At 36.9% G+C, this 25,794-nt stretch overlaps 1 protein-coding gene and 1 long non-coding RNA gene across 2 annotated transcripts; both read left to right on the forward strand.

Moving 5' to 3' along the window:
* The first annotated feature begins 655 nt into the window (after nt 1–655).
* LOC100893806 lies at nt 656–4,285 on the forward strand. The gene is made up of 2 exons (XM_003730584.3): nt 656–990; nt 2,231–4,285. The coding sequence occupies exons 1-2, from the start codon at nt 915–917 to the stop codon at nt 2,662–2,664; spliced, it is 510 nt and encodes a 169-aa protein (XP_003730632.1). The 5' UTR covers nt 656–914; the 3' UTR covers nt 2,665–4,285.
* A 5,448-nt stretch (nt 4,286–9,733) lies between these two features.
* On the forward strand, nt 9,734–12,073 carry LOC105439907. Its single transcript, XR_971443.2, has 2 exons — nt 9,734–10,145; nt 11,285–12,073. It is a non-coding gene; the product is annotated as an uncharacterized LOC105439907 (long non-coding RNA).
* The last annotated feature ends 13,721 nt before the right edge of the window (nt 12,074–25,794 follow it).

Below are 25,794 nucleotides of genomic sequence, written 5' to 3' on the forward strand. Positions count from 1 at the left end.
GTAAGGATTTGGAATGGCCAAAATAAAAGAAACGGACCCAATTCTAATGAAAATACACATGCACTCAACTATTTAACACAATTGGTAAGAACCCCAATACGAGGGTAGTTATGTGTTCGGCCAATTTCGGGCTTTTTCTTTTAACCCATCATGATTTTATATCGTTCCGTTTAAAGGGTCCCAACAAATATTAATCACTCCACTTCAAAATGGACAAAGCTTTACCCAAGCTGGAAAACAAATTCCCTCAATTATTTGTCCCTCCTACGCATAATTATACCCTCGTGGCAAACTTTTACCCAATATTTTGAAGAGCATAAGTACAGGAAGTGAGAATGAGCACCTACACACGCATGCGGCATGAAAGTTTAATCCAAACTTTTCAGCCATATTTGGAGTACGAGGGCATATGAAGAGCAATCTTTTCCAGGGACGTTGCTGCTATATTCTTCTTGCAGACCACCATACAAAGAATGTGAAAGCTTATTAACAAACTTTAATCTTTATCAGAACTGAACCTTCTCTTTGATTTTTGTTAGGGGGGGGGGGGGTGTGACAGTCCTAGCCGCCCGCCCTCTATTTTAAATCCAGGTATATACAAGTCGAAGGATGTGCGCCCTCCTTCACTTTGAGGTGATGGCCATTTTCTTTTATATTCAAGTCACCAAATTCAAAGAATAGTTTGCTCCCCCTTTTTTTTAAAAAGAGGCTGGATCCGTTCCTGAACCGGGAAGGAGAAAATGGGTACCGAGCTGATAAAAGAAGTCAGTGCTTTGTTTGCAATCATTCGGAGAGAAACAGTCGATGGCGAGAAGACTCCACTCACTCTATTTGAAAGAAGAAAAACAAATCATCATTAGATCATCACCAAATAGTGGCGATAAACAGTGCCCAGCCAAACCTGCTCGGAGAAGATGAAGTTGACAATTTGTTTCATCATATCGGCGGTCCTTTACACGCCAACCCTCGGCCTCGGGGCACACGAGATCCGTAAGTTGAAAGCAAGAAGTTACCACGCATTTATTCTTTATGTCTAATTCTTAGTTTACAGCCATTTCATGGGGATGTAATAATGATTTTTGTTTGATAATTTAGTTGTTTAATATTTTATGTGCATGTTTTGATAAGTAGTTTTCATTAAAGTAGTCTGAAGGCACTACCCCTTTGTTCCATAAGGTAGTTTACGTTTTACTAACCATTGCCAATGACCATACTAAAACACTAAGTCTTTCTTGGCGTTATAACTAACTGTAACATGGTGGAATTTACGTTTTATTTGTTAATTATAGAGATACGTTGTATCCTGTTATGTTATGTCTTTTCAAAAGGGGAAGTTGGTCTATGGGTGTGTTTACATAATCACGACATTATATTTGACAAAATTTGGCGTAAAGAGAGTGAAAAGCAAGGGGGGAAATAAACGAGAAGATGAAGAAAGGTAAACAAAGAATAACATTAACAAAGACAGAAAGAGAAAATGAAAAATAATATCACACGGATAGATAGAAAAGATGGTACAAGGAAAAACGAAAAAAAACATCAGGGAAGAATAACAAATTGAAAGAAAGAAGAGAAGATGATAGACTGCAAGCAAAATAAGAAATAAGTTAGAAAAAGAATATGAGAGGAAGGTAGTTAAATGAATACAGAAAGAAAGATATATAAGAATGTCATAAAAGGAAAATGCAAAGATTTTTTTAAATTTCTTTAACAAAGTAAAGTTGTAAAAAAACGATAAGAATGGATTTCTTGGAATAAAAGAGGAATGGAAAACAAACAAAAAACAACAAAGAACAAATGGAAACGAGAACAAAATATTGGAACAAAACAAATCTATGACTCGACGATCAGGCCCGTGCTGTCATAGAAAGTTTTAGTAACAGGAACGGTTCACGTTGCTATGGCATTGCCGGTCTTATCAGGGTAAAAATTGCGATGGGTGTGAAAGCAAACAAACGGTATCTATATGGAGCAGGATCAGTCTTACGTAGACAGGTCTAAGAAAGTGAGTGAGAATGGGATCTAACTTGAATAAAACCATCGATTTTGATTGATGGATAGAAGAAAATGGCCGCAGAATCAAAATATATTATGGCACATGTGGTTGTTATACGAGCAAAAGAAAATAAAATCCTTTGCTGCAGCATGTTTAGAATGGTTCCGATCTAATTTTCCGTGTTTCCAGGCTACAACCATATTTATTCAGATAACTTTATTTGATACATTCTAGCCGACAATGACCACGGAGGAATCGGTGAGGTAGTCATGCACCTTGCCATCGGTATGGAAAATCCTCCATTTTGTAACGTCTCGTCCGATAGGGTCGGAAGCAAGAGGAGGAAGATTGGAAAGCGACACGACATTGTCCTCGGAAAAAGGGTACCGAATCATTCCATGGTCTACTTCAGAGGAAAGACCTATGAATACGGGCCAAGTAATTGGGTTCTACGCGAAGGAGGACTAGGTAGAGTCGACCCTCTCAAATGCCCTGTGGTATCTTCCAAGGCAGGGCGCAGCGACTGCACAGAGGGTCAGGCGACAAGACTGGCGGTGTGGTGGCAGGGAAGAAGAGGTTACCATTTCTACACTCATAACTGTCATTATTTCGCTGATTGGCTAATCAATAAACTAACGCATAATCTTTGTTACGACTTAACACTTTGAAACGTTAAAAACAAATCAAGTAAGTTTTTTTCAAATAAGGAAAAAGGATATATATATATATAATCTTTTCTTTTTGAGGAAAAGAAAAGAAACTCAGAAATAATTAAGTTTGCTTTACTTATGGTTTTCGCCCGTTATCTTTACAGCTACAATTATGCTCCTGTGTACCATAACCGTCGTTCTTGTATAAAATGAAACGATGGAAGAAAAAAGAAACACCGACAACAACAATAACAAAAGAAAAAAGCCAATTTGTTTGAGAAGGAATTTAAATAGAGATCTATTACTTGAGAGGAAATACTCCGTGAAAGTTATCATGTGACATTAGGTACATTATATGTTTATTATATACGTCAGGCATACATAACCATTCGTTATTCATTTAATCAGGAGACTAGGACCAAATCTTTGTACATGTACATGCCTATATTCAAGCTTTTCATTTACAGATATAAATTTACGCTTTTTGTAAAGATGAGCCTTACCACTTATCGTATCATCTTACGAGAATAGATATATCTGCCAACAGGCTATGCTATAATACGTTGATATGCATTTGTTTGCGTTGATCATTAATTGGACTTGAAAATAAATGATGCTTGATACGTGATAAAATTGTACTTGTATAATGTAACAAATTTCTTTGCAAAGTAAGTGAAATACTAAATAAATATAATAATGATGTTGTAAATAGGCACCAATAGTTTCATAATAAATTACGTAAGTCTAACCTAATCAACATTCCATTTTGAATAAGGTACAAAATTGTCCATATGTATCATTTTCTGTTTTATATTACTGTTTCCCCTTTTTAAAATTGTCAATGGTATCAAATATTTTAAATGTCACGTTTATATGCATCCGTATGCTTTGATCTTTAATTTGACTTGAAAAGAAATTATGCTTGATACGTGATAAAAATGTACTCGTATAAAGTAAAAAATTTCATTGTAAAGTTAGTGAGAAATAAATATCATAATGATGTAGTACATAGGCACCAATAGCTTCATAATAACTTACGTAAGTTTAATCGAACCAACATTTCATTTTGAATAAGGTAACAAACTATCCATATGTATCATGTTTTGTTTTATATCATTGTTTCCCATTTTTTTTTAGAATTTTCAATGGTATCAAATGTTTTACATGTCAAGTTCATGCGTAAACTTAACTTAATGATTCACATTCAGCTATGATTATTTGTCTTTAAGTGTAAAATGTAAAATTTGACCTTACTCATGTTACTGTAATAGTCTTATATTTTATAACATGTTTCTTAGTAAAAGAAATTATACGTCATTGAAATATGAAATTTAATGTAATATCAAAATATAGCATGACTTACAAAATACTGTTGATCATTTATCACTGCACCTGTCTGTTACATGCGCTCACAAACACGAAATAGGGAGAAAGAGAGAGAGAGAGAAAAGGAGAGAGAGAGAGAAAAGGAGAGAGAGAGAGAGAGGCTTAGAGAGAGGGAAATGAAGTTTGTGTGGGGTGTGTGCGAAAGATGAAGAGAAATTGAACAAAAGGAATGCGTGCGGGTGAGGATATGCATGCAAGAGAGAGAGAGAGAGAGAGAGAGAAAGAAAGAGAAAGAGAAAAGTAAGGGGGAAGGGGGGGGGATAGGGGGATAGGGGGTAATACATACAGGGTAAATGGCAAATGGAGCAAAGGGAAGCACCATAAACAACCGAAATAGATTTTTTGTTTCTGCCATCTGACGGTGGTAGAGGTTCATGCAAATCCCCCGCCCCATCCTCCCTCACTGTCTTGTGCCGAATGATGACAGTGTCATAGTTCGCACCACGCCCAAACCTTGCATCACCCCTTTTATCTCCAGGGATAACACTAACTCTTGCAGCAAAGATTCGCTTAATAATGAAATATTAAAAGGAGCTAAATTGCGATAAACTGTCATATTATTTTGGCTGAGTTATAAAAGAATTCAATCCTGCACCTGTATTACAATTTTGGCGTGGGATTGCCTGGCCTCAAACCAAATTGGTTAGTCAAAGCTGGAAAATAATATACACGATATGTACCAATACATGAGAAAGAAAGAGAGGCAGATAGAGAGAGAGAGAGAGAGAGAGAGAGAGAGAGAGAGAGAGAGATAGGAAGTATTGAATGGAGTGTGGATAGAGAGAGGGGAGGTGAGAATGAAAGTTTATTCAAGAGTGTAAATTACAAAGGAGAGGGAGAAAGAGAGGGAGAGAACGAGAGAAGTTTTAAAGTGATAGACAGATAGAGCGACAAAATAGAGAGACAATGAGAGAAAGAGAGAGAGAGAGAGAGAGAAAGGGAAAAGAGAGAAAGAGATAGAAGTAGAAGGAGAAGAGAAAGGAAGGGAGAGAAATGAAGGGAAAAGAGAACACCATATTGCAAACATCCCACGCATTTTCTCGGCAGTGGGTACCTTAATAGAGAAAAAAACGTTTTCTTTTGCGAAGGTCAAGTAGATCGATTCATCTGGGTAAGAAAGAAACGAGAAGTTAGGATTGTTACCCCCTTGGCACTGACTTGACACGTCTGTCCACCCTCTGGCTTCGACAGATGTTGCATTTTGTGACAGACACTTGCCAGATTTGACCTCGAGAGATTCAGTCAAGATTGAAAGAAGCCTGTCTGTTCCATAACTTCCATTTACCCTTTGTTACGTCGGATGAAGAAAAATTTAAAAATTCTTAGTACGAATCCTTTCAACCATTCAAAGCTCAAAACACCCACGCAATTTAATTTGTTTTTAGTTTTTTATTTACGTTTTCAGTGAATGTGGAATTCTGACTTTCGACTCAAGGGGCTTCGTGTCCAAAGTATTCACGTCTGGTTATTCCACCTTGAAATCTTTGATGCTAACCTATTTGCCTTTTGAATGGCATTTGACAATTAATTCTAAATAGCTTTACAAGACGTGATAACGTTACTTAACCTAATCTTCATAACATTTCATAACTTTAAGTAGCAAAAACTGATTGATTGATTTGTTTCATCATCATTAATTGAATGAAAACTACCCCAAAGGACAATTACCCCCTGGAATATTAACCCCCGGAGAATCACCCCCCCGAGGACAACTACCCCCAAGGACAATTACCCCCCGGAAAATTACCCCCGGAAAATTACCCCCCGAGGACAATTACCCACCGAGGACAACTACCCCCTGAGGACAACTACCCCCCGAGGACAACTACCCCCGATGACAATTACCCCCTAGCACAATTACCCCCCCGAGGACAATTACCCCGCCCCCCCCCCGAGGACAATTACCCCCGATGATAATTACCCCCGATGACAATTAACCCCCCGAGGACAACTACCCCCGTGGACAATCAGGATTCAATAGCAGAAGACGATCTGACACATTGAGAGATAGCTACGAGCCCATAAGATCCCCTGCATGAACCCATATTCTTCAAATACTATAGCACGTTGTCTTCTTCATTACTACACAAGGATGTACGTTTTAGGTAATTGTACAGCGCTTTTCAAAATGCATAGAAATACATATCTCTGGAGCAGCGTCATTTTAACTTTTTGTTAGTCACGGTACCCTCTTAAGAAATGAAAAGTTTCTCCCAAATCCCAAAGTCTTTACAGACTATTAATTTTGCATGACTCTGGCTCTCGTCAAGTGCTATGCACACACGTATGGGCACATTTAAGAATAAAAAGGAGAAGACATTTTCAAACTGGTAAAAAAATTAGTTTGTAATCCACACACTAGAAACTATTTAAAGTACTGTATGCGGGCACCTTACCGCCGAATGTACATACATAAAAAGTGATATATTCGGTCATGACCTCGATACACGAATATGAGGATATTCGGGCCTCTCGTTGCCCTTATTTGCCTTGCTGTCAAAATATTGTCAGCCAGCGACGAAGGAAGACACTTTAGTATCTTCAAAATTTTATTTTCTCATGTAATTACATATTTTAACCGTTTCTGGTATTTGATTTTTTTACAACATCAACGTTTTCCAAATCAGTTTCTTGCGTTGAAAAACGCTGTGCTGGAGTTGTGAAATCAAATGAGATAAATTACCAGAGAGCAAATATTTATTTTCTTTTGAAATGGCACCGTACATATAAATTGAAGGCAATTTCTTTTTCAAAATAATTTAACGTACACGAAAACATATACTTCAGCATGACAACATAAATATATAGATAACGTGAAGAAAGCCTTAATTATGGATCATGGCATGGATGAGCAGGCACGTAGACACGGGGGGCACGGGGGGGGGGGCACGTGCCCCAAACTTTTTTCCAAGATCGGTTGAACTTTTTTAGACCCCTCCTCAGGACGTCGATCGAAACACATGTATGTGCCCCCCCAAAAAAAAAAAAAAAAAAAAAAAAAAACCCATCAAGCTCTGGCTACGGCCCTGTGGATTAGGGCCCATTATACATACAAAGACAAGTGCACGATCAGCTGATTAAAAAAGTTACAGAGGGTGCATAAAGGAAATCTTGCATCCTAATTTCTTTGTTGTGCTATTGATGGTGAGAGAGGCTGTAATGCGTACTCATCTGCGCACAATGAATTGTTCAATTTCTAAGAAATGTATTTCTGTTCTTTACTCGGTAGCAAAACTACAGGGGAATTGGGCAACCTCCACCCCTCCCCCCAATATCGAATTGAATAATTTGAAAAGACTGACATGAACTTCATAAATAACAAAGAAAATGAAGGTTTATGCAATTTCCTGCAAAGAGCAATTTGGAGAGAAGCTTGCGTTATACTTCACAGTGTTATAAATTCCTCGGGGGTGATTGTCACTGTCCTCGGGGGGGGGGGGGGAGTTGTCCTCGAAGAGGGGAGGGGTAGTTGTCCTCGGGGATAATTGTCCTCGGGGGAAGTTTTCCTGGGGGATAGTTGTCCTTAAGGGTAATAATAATAATAATAATAATAATAATAATAATAATAATAACGTTTTATTTACCCAGGGTAGCCACTTCAGTTAAACTGCTCTTCCAGCGGGCCCTGCATAATATAATATGTTATTACTACCCTTCTCCAATCTAATATGCTGAGCGCCTAGCTAGAAGGCAGAAGGTCCCATTGTTATAAATCTTTGGTATGACTCGGCCGCGGTTCGAACCCACGACCTCCCGTTCATGAGGCGGGCGCTCTAACCACTGAGCCACCATGCCCAGTAGTGTCCATGGGGGTAATTGTCCTCGGGGGGTAGTTGTCCTCGAGGGGTAATTGACCTCGGAGGTAGTTGTCCTTGGGAGTTAATTGTCCTCGCGGGGTAATTGTCCTTGGGGGTAGTTGTCCTCGGGGGTAATTGTCCCCGGGGGGTAGTTGTCCTCAGGGGGTAATTCTCCGGGGGGTAATTTTCCGGGGGGGGGGGGGTAATTGTCCTTGGGGGATAATTGTCCTCGAGGGGTAATTCTCCGGGGGTAATTTTCCGGGGAGTAATCGTCCTATGAGGGTAGTTTTCCGGGGGGTAATTTTCCTTGGGGGTAGTTGTCCTCGGGGGTAATTGTCCCCGGGGGTAGTTGTCCTCAGGGGGTAATTCTCCGGGGGGGGGGGGGTAATTGTCCTCGAGGGGTAATTCTCCGGGGGGTAATTTTCCGGGGAGTAATCGTCCTACGAGGGTAGTTTTCCGGGGGGTAATTTTCCGGGGGGGGGGGGGGTGATTGCCCAGGGGGTAATTAGCCTGATACGGGTAAGGAGTGCCAAGTGTTAAGTATTGGTGTTTACTGCAAGGTTCTGGAATCATCAAAATGACAAGAAACTTGGTTGATTGAGGTGTCATATGAAAGGGCTAAAATAAACTTTCTAGGAATGTATTTTCCTTTTGAAATTCAGATACCGTCCGCCGAATAACTGTTTGGTACCCTCTCTTCAATTTGTTTTAATTGCTCATGCCTGAAATATGCATCATATAAGTTGCATCAAATGAAAGAAGGGGATCCCAGCTTTAAAAAGATGTGTCATTTATTAATTATAATTGTTATTAATTAATGATAAAACACCGATAAATCCCGGTTTCGTTTTCTCTGGGACGCACTGTACAGGCTACATGAATTTCAACATCGTCTTCAAAATCCTTTTTTGTTATGGTATAGATGTTAACCAATAGTTTAGTCTCACCTTTTAGTGGATTACTTTCATTATATCTGTTGATCTAGAATGCTATGATTTACACAAAATACATGAGCAGAAATAGCCAAAGGTAACAGAAAACTTTGAGTCAATATTTGTTGCATGCACTATGCCATTCATGGATAGAACTAATCTGTAATGCTATTTGTGAAACAATGAAAGGGTGAAAGAAAGAATAATTGACGCCAATTTGGGGAGGCAAGGCTGAGTTCCTTAGATTTCGAGAACATTATTTTACTTGTATTATGTCTTTGTTTTTGCATCCTTAATGTTATTGTTATTGTTATTATTATCATTATTATCATAACAATTATCATTATTATTATCTTTATGTTTTTGTTGTTATTAATTTTTATTGTTACTAGTATTATTATCCTTATAATTATTATTATTAGTTTAGTAGAACAAGAAGTAGAGGTAGTAGACTAATCGTATTAATGTACATTTTATTTGTTTTTTTTTTATGTTGATTTCTGGTCAGAGATTGTCGGATGTAAATCAAGACCCCAAACTCCAATAACATATTTTGCCTATTCGAATGGGGGAGGGGGACTGGATTCATACGTTAACAAACTTTTTGATCATGAGCGTGAGATACAGATGTCGTGTAGACAAACAAGCTATCATCTGGTTTTATTATTATACAGCGGGGATAATTTAGGGAATTTCTAGCTTATAATTTGTTATCCATGTATACTTCCTCGTCAATCGATATGTCCTTCAAAAACAAAAGAAACATAAAATGACATTGGATATCAGGAACATTGCCAACCTAGATGAGGAAATGTCCCTCCCACCTTCCTGTGCTAACCTAATGATCTCAATTCTTTTAATGTTTTGAATTGAAAATCTTGACAAAGAAAAAGATAACATAAATATGCCCTATCCGGGAAAACATTATGACAGCCAAGTTGCACTCTTTACCACAGTTAGATTTCTATCTAATGCTACCTGTGATAAACGTGTCAAAACATAAAAGATAACGTCAAGTACAGGTCATGCGATTACATTCTCGAAGGATGCGCCCCCTCACTTTGAGGTGATGACCATTTTTTAATTTTGATCTCCTTTTTTAATGACATGCTTGATCCGCCCATTAACCTGGTTCGAGGAAATGAGGGACGAGTGGATAAAAGAAGTCTGAAGTTTGTTTTCAATCATTTCGGAGAGAAACAGTCGACGACGGGAAGACTTCACCCTGTTTGAAAAATCATCACTAAATTATCAATATAGTGGCGGTACAGAAAGACCAGACAGACCTGCTCAGAGAAGATGAAGTTGACAATTTGTTTGATCATATCGGCGTTTCTTTTCACGCATACCGTCGGGGCATTCCGAGAGTTCAGGCACGACATCCGTAAGTTGATAACAAAGAAGTTACCACGTATTCGCTTTCTTCTTTCTTAACTCTTAGTTAACAGCAATTTGAGGGGATGTGATAAGTATTGCTATATGATTTATTATTGATTTAGAATAGCCTGAGGATAAATAGAAGATTAAAGAATAACAATAAAAGGAGAAAAGCAATAGAATAATGGATAACTTATAAATAGTGGAAGAGAGAAAAATTTTCTTTTGACAAAGTAAAGTTGTAAAAAGACGAAAAACTAAGGAATGATACAAAGCAAATGAAAACAGAGCATTAAGTAGAATGGTAGTAGAATGGTTTTTATTTGACAACTTCAAAATGGTAGCCCGAAAGCTAATTTACATTGCAAGTTTTACAAGTATTAAAAAGCATTTCAACAAAACTTAGATATAGACAAGTACACATAATACACAGTCGGGTAGATTATAACTAATTACATATTCCCTACTTGCAAACAAATTGATGATACAAATAAAATAGATTCGGCATTATTATTATTTCTGTAATCATTGTTAAGTGAGGAATATTCATATTTTAAATATACATTGAGGCTGATTAATTGAGTTATAACAAGTAAGTACTGAAGATTTGTTTAACTTCGAACCGTAATGCGCATTAAACGAGAAAAATTAATGATAATTTTGTGAAGGAAACAAAACATGACGATCAGGCCCATGCTGTCATAGCAACATAAACGGTTCATGTTGCTATGGTTTTGCGCGTCTCATCATGGTAAAAATTGTGATGAGTGTGAAGGCAAACTAACAGTACTAACAATGGATGGGTCCAGTGGATCGGTCTAGCGTAGACAGGTCCAACGAGGTGAGTGAGGATGGAGTCTCACTTGAATAAAATCATCGATTTTAATAGTATTTTTTTCCGATATTTAACCTATCATGCATGTAAGATATGCCCGGAAAATTATGGCATATGTGGTTTTTATTCAAGCAAAAGAAAATGAAACCCTTTGCAGCATGGTTTACATGGTTCAATTCCAGTTTTTTTTTTTTGCTACCATAACCAAAGATTTTCTTTAAATATTTTTCTGTATACGAAAGGAAGCTGATCGATACGGTCTCCAGGCTACAGCCATATTTATTCTTATAACTTTATTTGATATTTTTTAGACGACCACGGAGGATACGGTTGGACCGTCGAGCATCTTTCCATCGGTTTTTTTTTCCTCGATTGTAACGTCCCGCCCGCTTACCGAGGTTTAAAATATAAAAAGGGGAAGCGAGACGTTCGCCTCGGGAAAAAGGTATTGAATCATTCCATGGTGTACTTCAGAGGAAAGACCTATGAGTTCGGTGCCAATAGTCTGGTCCTACACGAAGGAGGAATAGGAAGAACCAACCCTCACAGCTGCCCTACAGTGAAACGTTCCTGGGCTGGACGCAGCCGTTGCACAGAGGAACAGGCGACAGATCTGGCGGAGTGGTATCATCGGAACCATAATTACAATTTAATCACTCAAAACTGTCATAATTTCGCTGAGTGGCTAATCAATAGACTTTTGAACAATGCTTGTACCAGGTAATGAGTGACGTGTTAATGAGAGTTTGTATTATGACTATGAGATTCGAGAGCCAATTACCATGAAAACCGTGAGGGAAGAGTACAATTGAATATATTACGTGTATGTGAGAAAACAAGCAAAGGAAGAAAAGATGGAAACAGTATCTACATATGAATCCGAAGTAAAATACAATAATTAACTGTTTAAATAGGAAAAAGAATACGTGTGACATAACAAAAAAGAAGAAAAAACACAGAAATATTCAAATTGGCTTAAATGGTTTTCCTCCCTTAACTTTCTTTGCATCTGCAACAATGCTTTTATGTACCAAAACCCTCGTTCTTGTACAGAGTGAAACGATGCAAGAAAAAAGAAACAACGACGATAATATCATTAATATAACCAATACGTTTGAGAAGGAATTTAAAATATTTGAGAGAAAATACTCCCTGAAAGTTATCATGTGACATGAATTACATTATACGTCAGGCGCAGATATGAAATAAACATTCGTTCGTTATTCGGTTAATCAGGATAGTGAGAAGAATTTGATGTAAATAATTATGACTATAGTCAAGCTTTGCATAGGTTTCTCCGTACTGTATACGCTTTTTCTGTAGATGAGCCCGTACCACTTTTATCGTATTATCTCAAGAGAATACATATATCTGCCTACAGGCTTTTTTAAAAAATACGTTGATATGCATCTGTATGCTTTAGTCTTTAGAAGTGCTTAAAAAGTATTGATACTTGTGTAACAAGTTCTTTGTAAAGTTGGTCAGATACTAAATAAAAATGATAATGATGTTGTACATAGGCTCAGGGGCGTACGCAGGGGGGGGGGGTTGTATTTTTATGTGTGTAAACCCCCCTAAAACAACCTAACCCCCCCATTTGGTTTTTTTTTTAAAAATTTTATTATATATTATTTAAAAAAAAAAATATATATATATATATATGCCCACGGCTAACCTAAAAAAGGTGACCTTACCCCTCCCCCCCACGAAGAAAAATGTCAAAATTTCGAGACAAAAAAAAAAAAAAAGTGTCCGCTTACCCCCCCCCCCCCCACTGAGCGACTTTTCGGCCGGCGCGATTTTAAATTTTTCGGGAGCAAAATATTTTGGGCCCGATTTTAAAACCCCCCCCCTTGAAAAAATCCTGCGTACGCCCCTGCATAGGCTCCATAATAACTTTCGTATATTAAACCGAATTAACATACCGTTTGAAATATGGTAACAACTTATCCATATGTTTCCTTTTCTGTTTCATATACTATTTCCTCTTTTGGTATTTTCAATGGTATACATATTCTACATGTCAAATTCTTGTGTAAACCTAACTTAAAGGGATAGTTGAGTTACGTTGCAAAGGGCGCTACACAAAATATTTTTTGGTGAGATAATGAATAAGTGAGTGTCTATTTTGAAAGAACATAAAATTTAAATGACAAAATCATCTTTGTTTGATCAAAATCGGTTCAGAGACAGCTGAAATATCCATAAATATAACGATTTCTAATATTTGTGTACAACCACAAATATTCGATGATTTAAAAAAAAATACCGTTAAAAAACGGCCTTTTACGTCGTATTTCAGCCAATGCCGATGTTGGCTTTTTTGTTGGCTTTTTCGTGTTGTTTATATTACACACAACCAGCCAGCCCATGTATTGTTATTTTTAATTAATTAATTGATTAATTAACGGTCACCGTATTTTTTTTTAAAGTGGAGGTGAATTGGTATGATCGTATTGGCTAAATTTCACACATCTGGGGTCTAAAATTACCTAAAAAAGGGCAGTAGAAATGTCATAGATATTAATATAAGGGCGATAACCATGCACTTTGAAGGCATTTGCGATCTGAAAACAGAACTCAACTATCCCTTTAAGGATTCATATACGGATATGATTACATGTTTTAAAGGTACACGTACTATGTCCCATTTGCAGGCCAAACAAATAAAAGGTTAAATTCCAAAGGAATTTGAAAGATAATATTAATTTAGAAATTCCCTATAAAAAGGGGGGCTTGAAAATATCTTTAAGTGGGACAATAACCACTATTAGTTGTCGAATCGACTTAAGAGCTATAGAGCCAGTAAGTAATGGTCTGATTTTCAGACCATTGTACCGAAAGGTCGTACGTTTTATGCTGCGTAAAGATTCAATCAGTTTAATTTTGGCCATTACAAGAAGTGGGTTATTGATGAAGACAAATGCTCATGTACCCTTTACAGCTCATTTTATGTATGTTATTACCAAAGAAGAAAAAAAAGCCAGTCCGTCACTCAATATTGTCTGACAGTGAAGTCTAGCAAGTAAATATGTTTCCTTGCATAATTTGAATATTAGGACACTGCTGACGTTTAAATTTCACAGATAGGACATACATGACATAATCATAATTCTTGCAAAGTTCTACAGAATTTGATGTTGGCTGCAAAAGGGACATAGTATCTTTAAAGTGTAAAATGTAAAATTTGACCATGATAGTGATTTTACTGTGATAGCCCTATATTTCCAGCATGTTTCATCCTAAAAGAAACGATACGTCATTGCGATATGAAATTTAATTTAAAATTAAAATAAAGCATGACTTTGAAAAAATGTTGTTCATTCATCATGTAACATGTCTGTCACATGCACTCACTGCTAAACAGAGGTGGAGAGAGAGAGAGAGAGAGGGAGAGAAAGGAATGAAGTTTGTATGGGGGAATGTGTGTATGGGTATGTGTGTGTGTGTTTAAGAGAGACAGAGAGAGAGAGGATGGCGGGAAGTAAAGTGTAAGCTCGGGTGGATGTGCGTAATAAAAAAGAGAAGATAGTGGAACAAAGGGTTTGCATGCGGGTGAGGGTGTGTGTGTGTGTGCGAGAGAGAGAGAGAGAGAGAGAGAGAGAGAGTGAGAGAATAAAAACAAGAAAGGGCAGCTCAACGTTTAAAAATGTCCGACTTCCAAATTAAATGTACCCTTAGATTTGAAGTTGCTTAAAGGCATCGTTTACAATCATATGTTAAATCTGAGATGCATGGCCCTACGTGTAAGTGTCTTTGATATGGTGTAATATTGAATCCCTAAAAAAAATGCTCCTCAAATTGAGCATGTTGTGCCTCAAAAAAGCAAAAATTTGGAGTGACCGGTTTATTACCATACTCATTTTCCTTGCTAGACTGTAGTGATATAAATTCCGTTAGGAAAACGCAAAATTTGATTTCGATTTCAAATCATTAATTTCTTGATAATCAGACAGGCAATTGGCTTGTAAAAATCACGGGGTTCCTGACTGACCAAAAGGTTGATAATTATCATTGTAGCATGAGCTAAATCCAGGATTTTGTTTTAGAATTTGAGACAAATTACCCAATCCCTTTAAAGGGTGACATGCAGAGATGTGGACAGGTCACAGAGTCGGAGACAGGTTATATTAGGTCATCAGAGTGCAATTAGAGTGGGAGGGTGGGGGGGGGGGGAGAAGAACCTTTATTCTGCGTCCACCTTTATACGTAATGTACGTGCAACTGATATCCAGGGGTGTCGCTAGACCTCTTTCAGTGTGTGTTGGAGGGGGGGGGGGGTTAGAAGCCACCGATTACCGACAAAACTAGCCACCAATTACCGAAAAATTTAATAATGACTATACCTATGTGCCAATGTCTACACATTTAACCCTTTAAACCCTGGGCGCGAACTTTTTATTCCCTGCAGTGACGATTTCGAGAGAGACTACAACTATAAAACTAGTACTTTTTCGGAGTTTAACCTTCCTATAAAATTAGCTTAAGAAAACAAGTGCTTATATATCACTGTACAGCCATTCGAACCGTAGAGTTTACAGTCACAAGCGCAACACTCTTTCCGATCACGAACACCGATTGTTTGCTCACTCTGGTTGCATATTTTTTAAATATAGCTACGATGCTGACTATTCTTGAAGAAAAGAATAACTTTTTGAGGTTCAGGAAATTTGCTCATGCAAATGCAGAAAAAAGCACGTGATTTTTAGCTTTTTTGGGGAGTGGGGGGGGGGGGGGGGGGGTGCAAATTTTCAAATTTTTGAGGGCCAAAACAAAAATGTGCTCCCTACCCCCCCCCCCCCCCCCCACTGAGCGGCTTTTCGGCCAGCGCGATTTAGAAATTTTAGGGAGCAAAAAAAATAAAAATAATAATGATCACTATCCCCCCCCCTGACCGACTTCAGAAATGCGCAATTTTCAGAATTTCGGGAACAAAAAAAATTGGGCCCCCTCCCCTGAGAAATCCTGGATCCGCGCCTGTGCGCACATAGTGAGCACATTTTTTTTTTTTTTGGGGGGGGAGGGGGGGTCCTCGAAAATTTTAAAATTTGCACCGCCTTCTTGAGCGCCAGGGGGGGGGGTGGGGGCCAACCCCCCAAAAAGGTAAAAATCGCGTGATTTTGCATGATTTTTTTTCTCAAGGGGGGGGGGGCGGGCCCCCCGGCCCCTTCCCCCCTGGATCCGCCACTGCACGGCCGACCGACACTACATCTCACCGAGTTCAAACTTCTGCGTTGATATAGTACACGAGGATAGACCCAGCTAACCCAACACCCCCTCCCTCTTTCTCTCTCTCTTACTCTCACCCCTCCTCTCTCAGGCTCTTACCCCATCTTTCTCCTTTCTTTCATCCCCCTTTACTTTTGTTTAATTTTCTCTTTTTCCCTCAAACAACATACAACTTTGAGTCAATGTCTGTTGCATGCAATGTGCCGTTCATGGAAAGGACCAATTTGAATTCTCTTTGTGAAAGAAAGAATAATTGATGCCAATTTGAGGATGCGAGGCTGAGTTATTTAGATCTTTAGAAAATTATGAGTTATTCTATGTTCATGAACGCCTATTTTACTGGTATTCTGTTTTTCGTTTTTTTGCCGCCTTATGATTATTATCATGACTATTATCATTATTATCATTACAATTATTACTACTTTTATGTTATTTTGGTTATCATTATCGTTGTAATTTATATTATAATCATTATTATTATAATTTGTTATATATTATTGTTATTTATTATTATTCTTCTAATTAATATTATCATTTTTTATTTTTATTACAATAATAATAATAATTATTATTATTATTACTATTACAATTATTATAATTCTTCTTCTTCTTCTTCTTCTTCTTCTTATTATTATTATTATTATTCTTTTTCTTATTATTATTATCATTATTAGTCTAGTAGTAGAAAAAGAAAAAGTAGTAGTAGTAGTAGTAGTAGTAATAGTAGTGACCATGAGTGTCGATCCCGGGGGGGGGGGGGATGGGGGGGATATATCCCCCCCCCCAATATTTCAGGTGGGGGGATGGCCTGTACAGTCATCCCCCCAATAATTATTCCTCAAAAAAAAAAAATTAAGAGAAAAATTAATGATGAGAGCCCGATGAGAGTAGTAAATGGTTATTACTCGCAATTGACCATCAATTATACACAAATTGGTATATCATTTTCATAATAGATCGACTCTCTACATACATATATGGCACTGTTTTTTTTAACTATGACCAAATACCTAAATGGCCCTTTGAGAGCCTGAAACTTTCCAAAGATAAAGAACTAGAAATCAGTAACAACTTTTTCTAGTAGCATGGACCTAGGTTAACCTCCCATAGCTTAACGAAAAATTTTCATCGTTGCTTTATGCGCATGAGGTATCCCTGAACAGCAAACTGTTTACGGAATTTTGTAACAAAATTGACATGCCATTTTGGTCGGAGCTGAAAAAAATATATAGCCACAAACAATATGTTTTTTTTCTATTGATAATTAATGAGCATGAGTGGATCTTAAAGAAACTTAACAGTAATCTGAATCAACTCCCCTATTTTAATGGAAAAGTGCAATTGAAAATGGCGTTTCGGACGTTAAATTTTCCGTAAACAATGTAGACCCTCATTTAACCCACTAGAACAACAAACTAATGAGATTGTATATGGTTTGAGTGAGTTTATCATTGCTTTATGCGCATGAGGTATCCCTGAACAGCAAACTGTTTACGGAATTTTGTAACAAAATTGACATGCCATTTTGGTCGGAGCTGAAAAAAATATATAGCCACAAACAATATGTTTTTTCTAAAGAAACTTAACAGTAATCTGAATCAACTCCCCTATTTTAATGGAAAAGTGCAATTGAAAATGGCGTTTCGGACGTTACATTTTCCGTAAACAATGTAGACCCTCATTTAACCCACTAGAACAACAAACTAATGAGATTGTATATGGTTTGAGTGAGTTTATTAGTTGCTCCAATTGATTATATTAAAAGAAAATATAATTTAATTATAGTAGCGCTTATATTAGAAATATACTCAAAATTTGAAAAAGTCGTCTCATTTTCCGTAAACAGTTTTGTAACGTCCGAAACAATTTTCAAGTTGAAGTAGCAGAAAATATATGAACAGCAGGATATATCTATCATAACATTTTGTTAACATCTCATGGCAGCTACCCACCAAAACAAAGAAATTTGCAATACATTACTACAATACTATTTTATAGTTAAAACCACTTTTCCGTTAACACTTGTAACGTCCGAAACAAAAAATACCAATAAAATGATAATAATCCATATTTTAAGGTATCTAGAGTGAATAAATAATTATGAAATAAATTATTATAAGTCCTCACACAAGTCAAAACACAAATCAAGTCTTTCAAATCCATTAATTTTTTGTAATCACAAGAATGGTGTTTCGGACGTTAAACAATTTTATTGTTAACACAAAGTCGACAAATTTCACCTAATTTTCGATCATATCTGCAAGTTACCATTTCACAATGGACACTCCTGTTAAAAACACTATTTTGATGATTTTATTCAGATTTAAATATAAAAATGTGTAGAAATATGATGCCAAAAATCAAATAATCCGTAAAATATCTAAATTTTCTGCAAAATTGACTTATAAAACATAAAATATTGAAGCCACACTTTGTGATGCAAGGCATGGCTGGCTGCTTCAGTATATCCTTAATTGTAATTTATCAGAAAAAATCTCATCAAAAGTGACTCATAACAAATATTCAGACACTTTAACAGCACTTTCTGGTATGCTGTTAGCACGTTTCGGACGTTACATTAAACTGTTAACAGACATTTTCATACTTTAACTAGTTCAAATGAGGGGCAATGATAGATGTGAGAATAGCAAATTTCATTTGTTCAACCTCTCCTTTTGCTATAAACATTGGTGTGTGTTTGCAAATCATGAGGTTTTCATTTTTATAGAGGTTGTTCCAAATGATGTCATATAACCAAAGCTTGTATGGTCAATTTACACTATCTGGTAGGTTACACAAATAAAAATCACCCACTTAAGCAAAACCCAGTGTGCGTGGTCATGACATGGATATGATACAGGTATATGAAGTTGATAAATTCAAGAAAATTAAAATGTTTTTCTAAAAAAATTATGAAAGATATGTATTTTCATCTGAAAATACATTTTAAAAAGAGCACTCAGTACATGTAACTAATCTATGTAGAAAGGATTAATACTGCCATTATCCAAAACTGGAATTGGCATTTACACTTAATAATGATAACAATTTATCAAGCAATTTTATGAAATTGGCTTGCACACTACATGACACACTCATTGGTTGCATACATGTACAATTCATGAGCACAAAGGCTTCCATTATAAAACAATAATCAGTAATCAGTATCCGATACCTATTATAGAAACTTGTACAACATAATGTTGACATAGCTGTAGATCTGCCAAATTTCCAAATGACAAGAAAATGGATTACCAATTTGTGGGGGTAATTAAAGCATGAACATGAAAATAAGGTGTAGCCTCTTCAAAATTAATTAATTCATAATTTTATCCTTTCATTGGATGAACTACCCTCAAATGTACTAGCCTTATGTAGAAATATTTTTCAAATGCTTGACCCTGATAACAAAATGTACATGTTAATGATCATTTCATGATCCTAAAGATATAGTAACTTCCTCAAATTTATGCAAGAATATCGGGATGTACAATGAATTAGGATTCCCATATTTCTTATTACTTAAATGGCTGGGATACTTTTATATACTTTTATTTGTTAAAAGTATTTTTGTAATGTTTTGCTTACACTGTACATATTGTACATGTATGTGATAGTGATATTATTGAATGACACACTACATGTATCTAGTTTTAGGCAAAGTACAAAGCAAGCCGATTAAACATCTATGTTGTAAAGTTTGAAAAAATTGATGATCTGATTGAAATGTTCACATCTTGTAACATCAGAAACAAACTATAGCATATATTGTACACTGTTGTTCATAACCTGCAAAAGAGAGTATGTTTGTAACTGAATTTTCTAGGAGTTGTGATGACTACAACTGCTATTAGCTCCATATTTCACTTTTGTTAGATCACATAAGCATTTTTAACTACACGTTCCTGAAATGAACAATATACCTTACATAAACTGAGTAGTCGATGAAGACAAACTAGGTGTATGTGCAAAACTAATTAAAACTACACAAGTTTTTCAATAAATGTTAAAGAAATATTTTTCTGCAAACAATTAATGTAACTTAGGTCAATAATACCTAAAGAAAAGCAATTAACTTGAGTAAAGTTATGATGTTAACAGTGTGTAACGTCTGGAACACCAGTGGTGTGACATATGAAAATTATTAGGCAATGCACTGGTTCCCCAATTTTTTTGGATGTATTTAACTTATATCATCAGTTGTTATAATAAAATAAGTTTGACCTAAGAAAAAAGCATTTTACCTAATGAAATAAAAACTTTTTATTGTCAAAACCCTAATTTGGAGCTATTTTTCACTTTCAAGGGACACAAAATCTGTATTTTTCAAAATAGAAAGTCAAAAATTTGCATGAATAATCTCTGAAACATATTCTTAAAGACCAACATATTTGTTGGTGAAGTTAATAGCAAATGAGTTTTATATCACAGTTATTAGATATGCTATAGTTTACAATAAAATTGTAAAAACTCAAAGTATTCATATCTGGTGAATAAATAAGGAGATAGATTAAGGTCCAAAATTTGCATTTCTCAAAAATATGAATAGTTCTGATCCTAAAAATACATGTTTGAAGTGAGTAAACATGATTTCATTTCAGACCCTATTGTGGACACATTTGGTATATGTAAAAAAAAAAACAGTGCCATATACGAAGTAAATGAGACAACCGTATATGAGACAAGAATAAATTGAATTCTCGATCATACGGCTAAATCAGGAATTGATGAATTTATTCAATTTGTTCAATCAACAGCATCATAGAAATGCAGTGCGCCAAATGCAAAGACGCAGCGTTAAAAAGCAACGAGCTAAATGTTATAAGCGCGAAGCGCAAAAGTAGCAATTTGCAACATCAGACAATCCTGGACAGTGTAAACATAGATGAACTCTGTCAAGAATTCGTGATGAGATCGGAGACAAGAAGAAATATTTTCGGACATTAGTATGACTTATAAGATAGTTCACTCGTTGTTATATTGTTTCCGTTCACCCTTTTTAAAATTCACGCCATTGTATCTTTATTTTTATTTTTTTCACTCATTTTATTTCCTGATATTTCCTAAAACATTTTTCAATTTTGGAGAAAGATTATTATGTCACAACTTACTTTTGTTTTTATTGAAAATCTGATGTAGGCCTATGTCACTGGCGTACTAGTTGGTTCAATACCCCAATAAAATCCAACCATGACTTATTTTTAATTTCATACAAGTGATTTATAAATGTTCGTGATATCACATGTTTTCAACAAAATTCGCGTTTCTCCATTTCTGTTGCAAACTGACACATTCCCAAATAGCCAGGAAAAGCATATATTTTGTATAGTTACTAATGCGCCTAATTAGTGGCCGTTAACACTATCAGTAGTATACAATTCCTTTCCAGAAGCTATCGCGACAAGCACTGCCGGGAGATAACATGCTACCCACCACTTGGGCTGTGCATGCAAAGATTTGCGAACGAACGTTCCATACGTACATCATGTGGGGAAACTGAATTCAAACAAGGATTAATCTAGAGAACAGTACAACGAATCGTCTTCTTTCTCTAATAATTTAGTGAAACGGCAAAGCTTCCGCGCTTTGCGCGGGAGGGGGCAACTGAATTCAGACTAGGATTAAGAGTTATAATTAAATGAAACGTCAAAGTACACGATACAACGTATCATCTTCTCTTTCTAATAATTTAATGAAACGGTAAAGCTTCCGCGCTTGGCGCTTGATTAGCGAAAATGAATACAGAAAAGGATTAAGAGTAATAATTCATTGAAACGTCAAAGCTTCCGCGCTTCGCGCGGGAGGGTGGGGGCGAATTGCACTCAGACAAGGACACGATACAACGAATCGTCTTCTTTCTCTAATAATTTAATGAAACGTCAAAGCTTCCGCGGTACGCGCGGAGGAAAGGGGACTTGATTCAAACATTAAGGATTAAGAGTCGAGAATGGTACATCGAATCGTCTTCTTTCTTTAATAATCTAATGTAACGTCAGAGCTTCCGCGGTACGCGCGAAGGAAGGGGGACTTGATTCAAACATTAAGGATTAAGAGTCGAGAATGGTACATCGAATCGCCTTATTTCTTTAATCATCGAATGAAACGTCAGAGCTTCCGCGCTATGCGCGGAGCAAGGGGAACTTGATTCAAACATGGATTAAGAGTCGAGAACGGTCCAACGAATCGTCTTCTTTCTTTAATAATTTAATGAAACGTCAAAGCTTCCGCGCTTGGCGGGGGAGGGGGGAAACTCCCCCTCCCTGTACCCAACCCCCTAGGGAACGCGCTTCGCTTGCTTACTACCACCCCCTAAAGCTTTGCTTGCTTACTACCACCCCCTAAAATGAAATCCTGGCTACGCGCTTGGGGAAGGGTGCAACTTGCCACACGCTTCTACCTCTTGGTTGCTTTGATCCATTGCCGAAAATGTTTTGGCACCTTTCATCCCCCCAAACCACGGATACAAATCGACACCCATGGTAGTGCCCTTGTCAATATTGTTTGTCGTTGATGCTGTTTTGTTGTATCTGTTTTCTGATCAAAGATTGTGGGATATAATAAGCGATTTTGTAATTAGACCATGGGCTGCCGGCGAGTCACGTGACTTGGCTGGGTCACGAGGTCATTTCCCCTAAAAAATCTCGCTTTCGAACCCGCTGTGTGCACGCTTCGTATACATACACGCTTCATATACAACTTACGTGTTTGTTTACATCTAGTTTTCAGAGTACAAACTCTCGGAAATTCAATCATACAATCGCCCATTCTTGTCTAAATTACTGCTTTTTTATTCGTATTGACAATGGAAGACGATACTGTGGTGTCTATAGATGACATAAAGTTGTGACAGTTCCTGCCCACAAAGATTATCTTCGCAAAAGGAACTTGAAAGTCAGCGGGCGAAAGGAGGAGTTTGTAGCGCTTGTGTTTGCTGCGAAGATGATGCCAGAGCTCGCGGCGTCAGCCACCTCAGCCGGTGTGGCAGAGCAGCAGAAGAAGGAACATTACGGAGACTTGTTGAAGACCCCAACATCTCAAATGAAGCATCTAATCACATGATGTTGCAAAATTGATTACAATTTCAGGTTTAATTGCATGAACCAAAAATAATTCCCAGGATAGCAAAATAAAGACACACGTGACAATATAATTGATATCCCCCATCCTCGGCCCCCTCCACCCAAAATAGATCTACCTTAGATTTTCAAACATGAAAATTCATGCGTGGGACCGACATATGAAATCGGATTGAATGTCAGATTTCAAGTCGGTAATCAAATTGCATTAGTGTAATATGTTCTAACATAATCATAACAGTACTTGATAATAACTATTTATTCATGTCTTCCTATCATCCGGGGTGAATATATTGCATTTTTCTTCTGAAACATCGCCAAGAAATTTAATTTCGGACGACACTGATGACTGGTGAAGTGGGTCGGTCATCGACGGGATGAGATCACGAAACTCGCTGTCAAAAGCCTCAAAAATCCATCAAATATACTTTTTGTCAACGATCTATTGCTAAAATCTAAGAAACAAATAATAAAGGTTAATCTTTCAACTATTTGTTCCTGAGATGATCGCGGTGATTCAACAAAGAAAGTAAGAAATTACACGCTCATAATAACCTCAGCACAAATGAATTGAGTTAAACACACGATCTCCAGAACAAAGGCAAAACACGGCAATTTTACTTCTTTTGACCTTTGACCTGACGAAGCTGGCGCATGCGCAAAGGGAATTACGAAATGGCTTATACAAGACCCCAAAACTCCGATAGCAGTTTTTTGCTTATTATAATTGGGGGGGGGGGGGGGGGGGGGGTTCTGTGACTGGATCCGTACGTTAAAGATATAGTTGAGTTCTGGGCATGTGATTGCATTGTGAAAGAAAAGGTGTGGAATGGATCAGAAAAAGTTGATCATGCAGCATGTAAGTATTGGTATGCACCGCAAGGTTCTAGAGTCATTAATTTCATAATAACTTTGACCCAGTCTTGGTAAAGTAACGAGCACTGTACACAGAAAGATGCATACATTTTGGTCACAAATTTTGTATTCTATTTCGTATCCTTGGTTTCCTTTCCCGCAAAGGCTTTATTTGTTTCCACTCCGCTATACCACACAGAGCTACGTGCACTTCCATTATTCGTTAAACACACTTACAAACGCGCACATGCACACACATACGCACACACACAACCACGCACGCATACACACATACACGCAAACGCACACAATATATACACACTTGTACAACACACTCACCAACTCATACACAAAGATTGTTTAAACACTTTTTCATTTTAAGTTTTACCTTAAAACATTTTTGATTGTTTTTTGGAGGCCGCCATCCTTTGCAAGCATCGCTTATGGTTTCGGTCTCCTGCACCTGGATAATACTTTAAATTTGTGATAAAATGTTATGGAAATATTAGGTTTCGTTATTATAATATATTATATTATATTATGTAAAATAACATTTTATTTAAGAAATTATTGGTTGCATTGGTTGTTTTATACCTTACAATATTCTGTCATATTATATTTGGAAAAATGCAGAAATAAAATATGACATTTGTATGTTCTTTGTTATTTTGTTATAATATATTTGCAAAAATGCATAAATAAAATAAAATAAAATCAAACATGGAACTACACAAATGGTGTCGGGCCTACTTACCTTGATTTTCTTACATGTCTATGCTCATTACTCAGCCAGTATACATTTTCTACCAAAATTGTTTGGCAAATGACATTTATTTGAAATATTGAACATTCAGTGTAAGTTCCGTCTGATTCTGTGAGAATTCATTTCCTTTTTTTTTACCAGAACTCAAATTTATCTTTAAGAAACGTCTTAAACATGACCGTGAGATACAGACGTTGGGCAGATAAACGAGCCTATAATCTGGTTTTGATATTATACAGTGGGGATTTTTTAGGGAATTGCAAGCTTATACTTTATTATCCAGGTATACTACCTCGTTCATCGATATGTCCTTCAAAATAATAAAGATACATAAAAGTTGAAACGGATATCGGGAACATTGCCAACATAGAAGAGGAAACTTATTGGCTTATCTAATAATCTCAATTCTTTTAACGTTTCGAATCGGAAATCTGGACAAGGAAAAAGGAAAACAGAAATAAAAATGACAATGATATGCCTCAACAAAAACACAAAAACAAGAGCTGCCGAGGTTTTGCTGCGTCATATCCAAACAAGCCTTTAATCTACCGGTAATTCCCTTTTCCCTCTCTATCTGCCTAAGCCTGCAAGCACAGTCTCTATTTTGATACTTTTCCACAATTCCTAATTCCTTGAGGAAAGCCTAGCTCTGTCTGCCTCTGGTTGTATCGGGAGCATTTTAAATACTGAACCTAAAGTATGTACCAAAAGACCGTGCAGTCAGCATAGTCTCACAATGCAGACACTGTTCCGCACGACCAGGGGCGGCGATTTATTTTCATGACCGGGGGGACGAAATGCGAGGGACGAGGGAGCACTGGCGTAATGAGCAAAAACATTGAGGGGGGGCACAAAAAAAAATCCGCATCACCACCACTCCTACATGTTAAGCAGGCCC

This window comes from Strongylocentrotus purpuratus, unplaced genomic scaffold (genome assembly GCF_000002235.5).
Source record: "Strongylocentrotus purpuratus isolate Spur 01 unplaced genomic scaffold, Spur_5.0 spur5_scaffold_9, whole genome shotgun sequence".
Taxonomy (NCBI): Eukaryota; Metazoa; Echinodermata; class Echinoidea; order Camarodonta; family Strongylocentrotidae; genus Strongylocentrotus; species Strongylocentrotus purpuratus.